Source organism: Podarcis raffonei, chromosome 8 (assembly GCF_027172205.1).
Source record: "Podarcis raffonei isolate rPodRaf1 chromosome 8, rPodRaf1.pri, whole genome shotgun sequence".
NCBI lineage: Eukaryota > Metazoa > Chordata > Lepidosauria > Squamata > Lacertidae > Podarcis > Podarcis raffonei.
Window position 1 is genome coordinate 64,116,693 of NC_070609.1, and position 12,376 is coordinate 64,129,068.

Here is a 12,376-nt window from a genome sequence, read left to right on the forward strand (position 1 = left end):
CCCCCGAGCCAAGGAGATAAGTAACTATCCAACCTTTAGAACCTGCAGCCCTGTATAGTTTTATTATGTTTTTATATATGTCCGATGGGCAGGGTATAAATAATAATGAGAAAATAAATGTGTTTTTTGGGGGGTTATTAACTTGTTTTTGTTTTCGTTTCTATTATATTTTGTGTTTTTATGTTGTGGTTTTATGTTGTTGTGACCTGCGGAGATAGGGCAAATATTATACAAATATACAAATATTAATTATTATTAATTAATATTATACAATTATATTAATTATAACAATAATACTAGTATAATAGTGTTTGAAAATGAGCAGGGGCCAGATAAAATTTGGGTGAAATTCTCATGGACAGAGTGTGTATTTTTTTGTGTAGATACAGCATGGTTTACTTTCCAGGTGGCAAAACAAGTGGTATTCAGCAGCACTGCAGCCTCCAACCATAGAGGCAGATAATAGTCCTTTCTTTTATCTGTCTTGAAACTTCCAACAGGCTCAGCTCTGTCACCACAGTCGGAGGCCGCAATGCTTCTAAATACCAGTTGCTGGAAACCACAGGAGGGGAGTCTTGTGTTCGAATCCTGCTTGTGGGCTTCCCCCAGGCATCTGGTCAGCCACTGTGAGAACAGGAGGCTGGACTAGATGGGCCGTTGGCCTGATCCAGCAGGCTCTCCTTGCATTCTTAAAAGGTCCCCTGTGCGGTTTACCAATAAACTGATACAAACAAAACTTAACACTATGAAGTGTGGCCCCTCCAGATGTGTTTTTTTGGGGGGGGGGATATATTCTGCCATCAAGGGATGCGGGTGGCGCTGTGGGTTAAACCACAGAGCCTAGGACTTGCCGATCAGAAGGTCGTCGGTTCGAATTCCCGCAGTGGGGTGAGTTCCCGTTGCTCGGTCCCTGCTCCTGCCAACCTAGCAGTTCGAAAGCACGTCAAGTGCAAGTAGATAAATAGGTACCGCTCCGGCGGGAAGGTAAATGGCGTTTTTGTGCACTGCTCTGGTTCACCAGAAGCGGCTTAGTCATGCTGGCCACATAACCCGGAAGCTGTACGCCGGCTCCCTCGACCAATAAAGCGAGATGAGCACCGCAACCCCAGAATAGGTCACGACTGGACCTAATGGTCAGGGGTCCCTTTACCTTTACTATATTCTGCCACCATTCATGAATGCAGCACTAGCAGTAGGTTTATACTGGACCAACCACATGTCATTCTTCTGCTTCTTCCTCTTCTTTGCTTTTTTTTATTGGTTTTCACATATTGCATTACAATACAGAAATGGTGTTGGCACAGGAAATGGTGTTGGCTTTGGTACGTCATTCTTCTTTAATAGTTGCTCTGTGATGCTGCCCCGGTGTAAGTGCGTTATTGTGCCATCTCGAAGGGCACCTCTCATCCTGCACAACTAAATTCAGGGCAGTAAACAAACCAGAGCATTCATGCTGTAAAAAAAAAAGTTACAGGATTTTGGCAGGGTGGTATACGGCGTGCAGTGATTGGAAATGGAGCAGCGTTTTTGCCCTGGAACTTTTAACGGGGCAAATGGTTTCGAAAGCAGGAAACCATCATGAACGTGCAATAAAAAAGGAAGCCTGTAAAAGAAAAAGAAATCTTACAATGTTATAAAAACAGTATTTAGAATGAAACCAGAATGACTCATCCTTCTGAGTTGGAGTTTCAATGTGTGAAGGAGCCTCTGAAAGTGCAGAATTCGGAAGCTGCTGCTCAGTCATCTATTGCATACTCATGTGCCTCCTGTAAGCCACTTGCAGAGCCAGGTGGTTTTGCTGCCGGGGGCTGCACCCCAAGTATATGAAACCCAAAACCAGCCAAGTTATTTGGACCCCTGAGACAAAGTATAATCATAATCCCGCATTGTAGTCCACACTCACATCCATATTACAGATTTGAGGATTCTTCTGAGATAGAGTAGAATAATAGAACCGTAGAATTGCCGTGTAGGGTGGAACCTCCAAGGTTCATCTAGTCCCACCCTCTGCAATGCAGGAATCACAGCTAAAGAATCCCGGACAGATGTCCATCCAACCTCTGTTTAACAGCCTCCAGTGAAGGAGGGTCCATCACCTTCCGAGGGAGTCAGTCAGTCAGTCAGTCAGTTTTATTGCACATAGCCAAAGGCTGCCGCAATGTATACAGAACCATTCAGAAATTAAAAGAAAATATACTGGATTAATACAAAAAACTTAAAACATATATATTATCAAGACATTACCTATTCTAAACAGAGCTATAAAAGTACCTTAATATACAAGTTAAGACATTAAACAATAAAATTTATAAGCTAAAATTATCATATGGCCACTGATATATTAAAAAATAATGTTAATTAATACAATGTGCAATTATATTCGGAGTTTGGTGATAAAGATAGAATATAGCTTGATGTAGATAGGGTCAAATAAATTCATCTCCTTTACAGTTGGAGTCAGTTCCCCTGTCAAACAACTCTTGCCATCAGAAAGTGCCTCCTAATGTTTAGCCATAATCTCCTTTTTTTGTAATTTGAATCCGTCAGTTCGGGACGTACCCTCCAGAGCAGTGAAAAGCAATCTTCCTTGTGACAGCCTTTCCGATATTTGAAGGTGGCCATCATATCACCTCTCTGTCTTCTCTTCTCCAGGCTGAACATTCCCAGCTCCCTCAACCATTCCTCGCAGGCCTTAGCTTCCAGACCCTTGATCCTTCTGGTCACCCTCCTCTGCACACCTTCTACTTTACAACAGAATCACTTACAATGGCCTTGCAGCATAGTCTGCTGTTCATATTGCAGCTCAAAAGTGGGGCCAAGGCTGCTTTAGATTCTTTCTCTGGGTTGCAGCATTAAATTGCCCAGCGCCCCTCAGGTGGGTCAAATCAAGCACTAGGTCATGATGCACAAGCCCCATGCTCTGTTGATTGGTTACTCTTATATTCAAAAATTTCTTTATAAAAAAGGCACCAATGAAGTTATCCCCAAATCAGTTCAGTTATACTACACCAAAGTGCTTGTTTTTTGTGTGTATGTGTGTGCTTATAATGTCCTAACATCCCAGTTACTTGCAATTCATTTGCATTTCAGAGTCCGGTTTCTGATAAGTCAGTCTCATCATCATTCCTTTCCTTTTCACCTGCTGCCTGGTTAATGATAATGTGTGTGTATATATATATACACACACACACACAAATATATATATACACACACACACACATATATATACACACATACACACACACACACACACATATATATATATACAGTGGTGCCTCGCAAGACGAAATTAATTCGTTCCGCAAGTTTTTTCTTCTTGCGAGTTTTTCGTCTTGCGAAGCACGGTTTCCCATAGGAATGCATTGAAAATCAATCAATGTGTTCCTATGGAAACCGCCTTCAGACCAGGTCCGGGGACAGTCTGTCCCCCGACCTCTTCTGAAGGCTGGGGGGGGGGACAAGGGCTTTTCTTCCCACCGCCAGCCTTCAGAAGGCTGTTCTGAAGGCTGGCGGTGGGAAGAAAAGCCCTTCTCCCCACCTCCCACCCCGCAAGCTCCGGAGACAGGAGGGCTTTCCTCCCGACTGCCAGCATTTTAAAAGCCCCCAGGACAGCGGAGACTTCTCCGCTGTCCCGGGGAGATTTTAAAATGCTGGCGGGCGGCAGCAAAGCCTTCGCTGCCGCCCGCCAGCATTTTAAGATCGCCCGGGACAGCGGAGAAGTCTCCGCTGTCCCAGGAAGGCAGGCGAGGGGAGCAAAGGCTTTTGCCCCCCGCCGGCCTTCAGAAGAGGTCCAGGACCTCTTCTGAAGGCCGGCGGAGATTTCCCTATGGGCTTTCTTCTTGTGAAGCAAGCCCATAGGGAAATTCGTCTTGCGGAACGACTCAAAAACGGAAAACTCTTTCGTCTTGCGAGTTTTTCGTTTTGCGAGGCGTTCGTCTTGCGAGGCACCACTGTACACACATACACACATATACACATATGTATATACATACACACACACACACACATTTGTTTACATGTTGTTGATTGACAGTGGGTTATTATTATACCCTGATCAATCTGCTGTCAGTTCAATTCTTGCTTGGTGGTTGATTTTCGTAAACTGTGTGGCTTTAACCCATATCATAACACGATACATAGGTGCTATTGGTCTGATACCATTTGCATCTCCAGTTGATCTTAAAGGGGCATGTTAGTAGCTAGGGGCATGGGTGGTGGCCTCCTTGGGGGGCCATGCTTTCAGAAGCTCTAGGAGCACAGTCACCCTCTTAAAGCTGGCAATGGCTCTCCAGGATTTCTGGCAGAGGGAAATCCCAACCCTTCCTGGAGGTGCCAGGGATTCAGACCGGGGCCTTCTGCATGCAAAGCACCTGCTCTCCCACTGACCTGTGGTCCTTCTTTTAAGTTCACCTAGGTTCTAAATCGGGACGCGGGTGGCGCTGTGGGTAAAACCTCAGTGCCTAGGTTGCCAATCGTATGGTCGGCGGTTCGAATCCCCGCGGCGGGGTGAGCTCCCGTCCTTCGGTCCCAGCTCCTGCCCACCTAGCAGTTTGAAAGCACCCCTAAGTGCAAGTAGATAAATAGGTACCGCTTTATAGCAGGAAGGTAAACAGCGTTTCTGTGTGCTGCGCTGGTGCTGGCTCGCCGGAGCAGCTTCGTCACGCTGGCCACGTGACCCGGAAGTGTCTCCGGACAGCGCTGGCCCCCGGCCTCTTAAGTGAGATGGGCGCACAACCCTAGAGTCGGACACGACTGGCCCATACGGGCAGGGGTACTTTTACCTTTACCTTTAGGTTCTAAATCAGTACTGTATACACTAACGGACAAGGTTTCAGAGAAGTGCCTTTGTCAGCCATTCTTGGAGATGCAGAGGATTGACAAGCCTGCTGGATCAGGCCAAAGGGGGCCCATCTAGTCCAGCATCGTCTTCTCACAGTGGCCAACCAGATGGCAAGCGGGATTTGAGCTCAAGACCACACTCCCCTCCTGAGGTTTCTAGCAACTGGTATTTGTAAGCATCGCTGCCTCTGACCATGGAGGCAGAGCATAGCCATTGTGGTTAGCAGCCATGGATAATAGCCCTCTCCCCCATGAATATGTCTAGCCGTCTTTTACAGCCGTCCAAGTAGGTGGTCATCCCAGCCTCCTGTGGCAGTGAGTTCCACAGTTTGTGCAATGTGATGAAGTCCTTTCTTTTATCTGTCCTAAACCTTCCAACACTCGGCTTCATTGGATGTCTGTGAGTTTCAATGTTATGAGAGTGGGTGAAAAACTGTCCTTCCTCCAATTTCAACCAAGTGTGGCCACACCATAGATCTGCAGAACAGCATTATCTGCCACTGGGCTGCCACATCCTTTTCTCCTGCTTTGCTTTCTGGAACTTCCCATGTCTGTCTCAATCCCAGAAGAAAGCACTTCCTTTTCACAACTGCAGAAAAATTGGGTGGTTAGCTAATTCTACTGCCTCTGTAATATGGCGGCTGCAAGCTTAGCTGCACGATTTCTTCTTTCATTTCAAAGACTCTCCTTATTCATGCTAAATATCGGGCTTGTTGGGGAGCTCCTTCGTTTCCATTTCTGCCCCCATCCTCTTCCCCTAACAGTATGTTTGGAAAGTAAAATGTAATGCAATAAAACATCACACCCGATCCAAATAAATAATCCTTCCGGTGTCTTACAGCGGAATGTGAGCCAGGAATCTCACCTCTACCACTGACTCACTGGGTGGATTTAGAGAAGCCACTATTCTCTTATCCATTCAATTTCCATGCAAGAATTGATTCATGCTGGCCTACCTTTTGAGGCCATTGTGAAGCTTGCAGAGATAATGTATGTTAAGTGTTTGGGAGTATTATTATTATTATATTAAAAAAACTACTTCTAGTGACCCATCATCTCCCCTGGGGACAAAACAGCAAAAGTGGTTTCTCAGGGGCAGGTAACCGAAAATCATCATCATTATGTATTTAAATAATAATGTATTTACCGTTTACCAGAAAGTCCCAAGGAGGCTGGAGAATATAAAAACAGAGTTGGAACAGCAGAAGGGGTGATGTCCCTGGCAATACAAAAAAGGGGGGGCATTCAGCAGTATATACATTAAGTAATTCAAAATAATTGGAGAGGGTTTGTGTCGCCATAGATGCCGTGTATAAATTTGCTTGCAGAAATTCGAAGCTGTGCGTTGCTGCTGCTAAAGATTGGCTTGCAGACCCGTTTTTCGTTTTCTCTGAGCTACATGAGCCGGTGAAGAAGACGCGAGGTTTTTTGTTTTGTTTTGTTTTTGCTTTTGTCCTGTGATCTCACCTTGGCGCAACCCAGGATCCTTGAAGCAGCAGGAGGCAGGAGTCTCTCTCCGCCTGTCACCCAACCCCTTTGCTCAGGGTTCTGCTTTCTGTCCTCGTTTCAGCAATGTCTTATTTTAGAGGCAGAGGCTCCTGGCTGTCTCGGGAGGAGAGAGCAGGGAGAATTCGTGATGAGCGGAGCCTTAGCGGAGAACACAATTCCAACAGGCCAGGAGGGAGGCCCAGTTTTGGAGGGTGGCAAGGTTCAGGGTCCGCTGGCACTCAACATCCAAACATTCCTGGTTGAAGCCAATGGCCCATCAAGTCCAGCAGCCAATGATAGCCCCATCCTCCTCCATAAATTTCCCCAATCCTCTTTTAAAACCATCTAAGTTGGTGTCAATCACTGCCTCCTGCAGGAGGGAGTTCCATAGCTGAACTCTATGCTTTATGTTCCCCTTCATCGATCACTGCCTTGCCGTGGCGAAGGGGCTTGAATAACTTGGAGAAGCTATGAGCTATGCCGTGCAGGGCCACCCAAGATGGACAGGTCATAGTGGAGAGTTTTGACCAAACGTGATCCACCTAGAGCAGGAACCGGCAAGCCACTCCAGTATCCCTACCAAGAAAACTCCATGGACAAAGACAAAAGGCATATAAAAGTTAAGCTCAACATCAAAAAAATGAAGATCATGGCCACTGGTCCCATCACCTCCTGGCAAATAGAAGGGGAAGAAATGGAGGCAGTGAGAGATTTTACTTTCTTGGGCTCAATGATCACTGCAGATGGTGACAGCAGTCACGAAATTAAAAGACGCCTGCTCCTTGGGAGAAAGGCGATGGCAAACCTAGACAGCATCTTAAAAAGCAGAGACATCACCTTGCCAACAAAGGTCCGTATAGTTAAAGCCATGGTTTTCCCAGTAGTGATGTATGGAAGTGAGAGCTGGACCATAAAGAAGGCTGATCACCGAAGAATTGATGCTTTTGAATTATGGTGCTGGAGGAGACTCTTGAGAGTCCCATGGACTGCAAGAAGATCAAACGTATCCATTCTGAAGGAAATCAGCCCTGAGTGCTCACTGGAAGGACAGATTCTGAAGCTGAGGCTCCAATACTTTGGCCACCTCATGAGAAGAGAAGACTCCCTGGAAAAGACCCTGATGTTGGGAAAGATGGAGGGCACAAGGAGAAGGGGACGACAGAGGACGAGATGGTTGGACAGTGTTCTCGAAGCTACAAACATGAGTCTGACCAAACTGCGGGAGGCAGTGGAAGACAGAAGTGCCTGGCATGCTCTGGTCCATGGGGTCACGAAGAGTCGGACACGACTAAACGACTAAACAACAACAACATGCTTTATGTTGCCTCTTACTCTTATTTTCTCTAAACCAGCCTTTCTCAACCTGTGGGTCCCCAGATGTTGTTGAACTACAACTCCCATCACCCCTAGCTAGCAAGATCAGAGCTCAGAGATGATGGGAGTTGTAGTCCAACAACATCTGGAGACCCAAACAAAAAAGCCCTAAATCAGGCATAGGCAAACTCAACCCTCCAGCTGTTTTGGGACTACAACTCCCATCACCCCCCTGCTAACAGGACCAGTGGTCAGGGATGATGTGAGTTGTAGTCCCAAAGCTGGAGGGCCGAGTTTGCCTATGCCCGCCCTAAATGCTGTAACCTTTCCCTATAGGTGCCTCAATCCATCCCCTTCATCATTTTGGTTGCCCTTTACTGAACCTTTTTACAACTCTACAATATCCTTATTGGGCCTTTGTGTCAGCTAAAAAGAAAGCCTGCTTAAGTCAGACAGGGTGCAATACCTCCTTCAGCCAGCCACCTTGATGGCGCTCAAGAGCAGTTAAGGGACCAGCAGCTCCCTCTTGTGGCCATCTACTGTGGTGATATGGCAGGTGAAGCACTCAAGTCCAGCCACCAGATTTCCTGATTTGATATTCCTGGCACCTTAAATCTGTTACAATCCTTAAATGGCTTTCTGCTTTAATTCTTTTCCCTGACATGCCTCCATCTACCCACACAACCACCCACCTCTTTCATGCTTTTCATACTGCTGCTTGCCTAGTTAATTTATTCTCAATTGCTGCGCTGTTTTTAGCAATATCGGGGAATTGAGTTACGCGGTGGGTTTTTGAAGGTTCTTTTTAAATGGAAACATTTGTGCAGAATGAGGGCTTGCAAAATCTGAACGAAAAAGAGAACAAACACAGAAAGAGATGCGTCGACCACTGATTGCTAAATCAGCATTGGTGTATGCGCAACCAGGAATGAAAAATAAAAATAAAACAAAAACAAGCAAGGTCTTCTTTTAAGTGAAGCTGGATCTTGTAAAATATCTGTTTCCTGAACTGAGAATTATTATTTTTTTAAGTGACAAACAGCCTTTCAATGTCGCTAGTCCTCCTCTACACAGATGGCTCTGGCACAACTTCCCCACTTCGTCCGCTGGGCTAAATTAACCATAAAGTTAAGTAATTAGCAGCCGGAATCTCCTGCTGAACGAACCTGCCTACCCCTTTGCACTTTTCTGCAAGTCAATCTGGCTGTTACGCAGATGGAGGCATTAGAATTATGAAAAAAATCTTGCTTCAGACTGCCAGAAGAGTGTATGCAAGCAATAGCTTTTGTGTCATTCTTCCATATAAACAAAAAAAACCTTGCATGTAGAAACCTAGCACTTCTGGGAGAAAGGTATGGTGTTACTCTTGCCTTGAGGCACTGACTTATGATATACAGGGAGTTTATTTGCTTGTTTTTGTCCTGAACCACAGGATACCTGACGGCTGGTCTCGCTGGTGTTCATGGTTCCACAACAGATGCTAGCATGTAGTCTAGAAGGCTAACAGTTTCCTGCCTCTGCAGCTGAAACATGGAGATTAGTTCCTCACAAGCACAGTCCCGAAGAGCTCCCTGGACCATCCAAGCCAAGGTCCAACCAACGTGGGAATAATAATAATAATAATAATAATAATAATAATAATAATAATAATAATAATAAATTTATACCCCGTCCATCTGGCTGGGCCTCCCCAGCCACTCTGGGCGGCTTCCAAAAAAATATTAAAATACTGTAATACATCAAACATTAAAAGCTTCCCTAAACAGGGCTGCCTTCAGATGTCTTCTAAAAGTCTGGTAGTTGTTGTTCTCTTTGACATCTGGTGGGAGGGCGTTCCACAGGGCAGGCGCCACTACCGAGAAGGCCCTCTGCCTGGTTCCCTGTAACTTGGCCTCTCGCAGTGAGGGAAGCGCCAGAAGGCCCTCGGGGCTGGACCTCAGTGTCCAGGCTGAACGATGGGGGTGGAGACGCTCTTCAGAAGTTGAACAGACACAGCAGCTCAGCTCTGCTTCCCTTGTGTACTTTGCCTGCTGATGGCAACATCTGGGCTTGACAAGGCAGGTGACCCTCACCTGTCCTGAGCCTACTGCAGCTGAGGAATTGCACCCTTCCTCCCAGAGCTAGCAAGCCCCACCTGGCTAGCTAGGGAGCTGGGCTGGGTGCCTTTGCCTGCCTCAGCCTCCTGGAGCACCCCTCCTGCTGCTCCCTATGCCTCAGAGCCCACCATGTTTGGGGAGAAAGGAGCTCCTCTGGCTCAGGTGATGGGCCCTGCTGCTCTGGTTCCTGTGCACTGACCCCCATCCCCTCTCCATCCTCCATCACCCCATGAGTACTTCCTACACCAGCCTCTCCTTCATCCCCGGCTTGTCCCAGTCCCAGCTACACTCCTCACTGGGATCCTCTTCCTCCTCCCTGCTTCTCTGCCAGTTCAAGACAGTTTTATGCGGTGGATCTTAGGGTGAAAGTGAGACCTGTTTTGTGTGTGGCACCCATCTTCGTGAGGAGGACAACAGCCTGGAAGCAAGGGGAAGATAATGGCAATCCTTAGCCTCTCTTGTGTAAGCTGATGGGCTGGTATACGCATTGGCTAACTCTGTTCTTCCTCTCTCTTTCTCTTCCCTGCTTCCTTAGTGGGTGTTGAAAAAATTTGAACTGGAACCGGGAGGCTGGGCTCCATGTATCCGGAATCCACCACGGACTCTCCGGCTAGATTCTCGAACAGGCAGACGGGCTCCCCAGGCATGATCTACAGGTGAGCTTCAGACACATTTCCTACTTTCCAGGGCTAGATAAAGGCAATGGGGAAGCCACAGTTTTGCAGGATAGGGCATGGTACTGAATGCAGAGTCTATCAGTTTTCTGGTGGTTTCCACTTCGGGTTTTTTGTGGGGGGGGTGTCAAGTTTCTAGCCCATATGAACAGTGTGTGGTTGCTGTTTTCTGAAATCTCAGAAGTCGCAGGAGAGGCTGAGTAAGGTCTTCGACGCTTTGAAAAAAAGGGCCCCTTTCCGCCTCTCCATGAGTAAAGTTTGGATTCCTCAGGTGCATCGTTTTATATTTAGTGTGGAATGAATGTGACCTGCTGTAGATTGTAACCCCAGTGCTAAGTACTCCAATGCAAAAGTCAATACTATCTTCTTCTTTTAACTCATAAACTAGGCACATTATGAGTGTCAGTATATGCTTCCCCGCAAGTTCAGAAAGATGGTCAAAACTACCTCTGGGTCTAAAAATGCAATACCTAGAGCGTTTTTCTTCTTCTTTTAAATAACCTTAAGAACTTTAATCCAAAATGTTGTCATCCCAGAACAAGGACACCATATATGTAGAAAAATCTCCATTGGTTCTTAATGTCATTCCATTGATTTCTGAACTTCTCCCCATCAAAGTTAGCAACCCAGCTCTAATTCTGACAGTCATTTGCCCCTGGATGTGAATTAACGGCAGCCCACCAGCTTTCTCTTTCATCATATTGGAGAATGCCTCTGCCAAATGTTGACACGAATTTTAAGCTAGGCTATTTTTCCACGAGATCCTTCATTTAGAACAAAATTGTTCCAGTAAATATGCACGTTGAGCCGAATCATCTTAGATGGCATACAAACTTTTGAGTAACATAGGGCCGTAGGTCAGTGGGAATGTTGAGACCTTGCAAACCATGATTTGCAAACTGGGAACCAGACTTGGAAATGTATTGTTAGAAGTTTGGAGGTGGGGGCAGTGTGGATGATACCTATGGATCCTTTCCAAAGCTGTGATCCTGTTACTGTGCCGTTAGAATCTACAAGAGGAAGCTGGTGACCCAATCAGATCGGTTCCTTTGTTAAGGTAATAGCCTTGGTTGGCCGGTTAAGTACTTCCATTTACATGTCCAAAGAGGTTGCCATAGAGACAAACAGGTGGGCCTTTTTCCACATCACCTGGCTGAATGTCCCATCATCCTAGGATGGGGAACAAGAGACCAAGGTGGGAGGGAGGTGCTTGGCTGATGCTGGACACAGAGGCATGTCTTCTTCTGTGGTGGCGCCAAAGCTGTGGCTTGGGGCTTCCCTGGAAACCGAATGGGGAAGCAGGGTTCCCCTGTGGATGATCTTGTTTCTCAGTTGCCCTGTTTTTGATTCCACTTCTTTCTGCACTCACCACCTGAGACTGCTGGTGGAGGGAGTGGTCATTATTGACAGAGCTTCTTCAGGAAGCTGAAAGTGCTGTTTACTGTCTGAAATGTTGACGGGGTTTCTGAATACTTCTGGCAGAAGTGAAAGGTGGTGCTAAAGGGATTCCCCTGCATCGTGCAATCTTTTGTAGACTTCGGGATCTATTCCCCGCCCCCGCCCCTCCTTTGTTCAATTCCAGTCCACATAAGAGGACCAAGTGTGTGTTGGGGCCAATGCAACATACCAGAATACTTAAAGGGTGGAGCATCATTAAAACTCCTTTGTGGGCATCCTCTCTGTGCTCCAAGGATCTTACCATCTGAAGTTTGCTGGCAGAAAACAGAAGAGAGGGGAAGGATCGTAGAATTGTAGAGTTGGAAGGGACCCCCATCTAGTCAACCCACTCTGCCATACAGCAAAGAATCCCTGACAGATGGCCATCCAACCTGTGCTTAAAAACCTCCAACAGAGGAGAGTCCTCCGCCTTCTGTGGTCATCTGTTCCACTGCAGAGCAGTTCTTGCCAGCAGAAACTTCTTCCTAAAGTAGTGATGGCTAAACTTGGCCCTCCAGCTGTTTTTGG

At 46.5% G+C, this 12,376-nt stretch overlaps 1 protein-coding gene across 6 annotated transcripts in view; it reads left to right on the forward strand.

Moving 5' to 3' along the window:
• Window positions 1–12,376, forward strand: part of KCNAB2 (potassium voltage-gated channel subfamily A regulatory beta subunit 2) — a 105,852-nt gene that overhangs the window by 26,268 nt on the left and 67,208 nt on the right. For all 6 annotated transcript variants that reach the window (XM_053400423.1, XM_053400426.1, XM_053400427.1 and 3 more), the window contains exon 2: window positions 10,273–10,393. In XM_053400423.1, coding sequence (XP_053256398.1) covers window positions 10,317–10,393 — 77 coding nt within the window. In that variant the 5' untranslated portion in view covers window positions 10,273–10,316. The remainder of the gene's footprint in view (window positions 1–10,272; window positions 10,394–12,376) is intronic.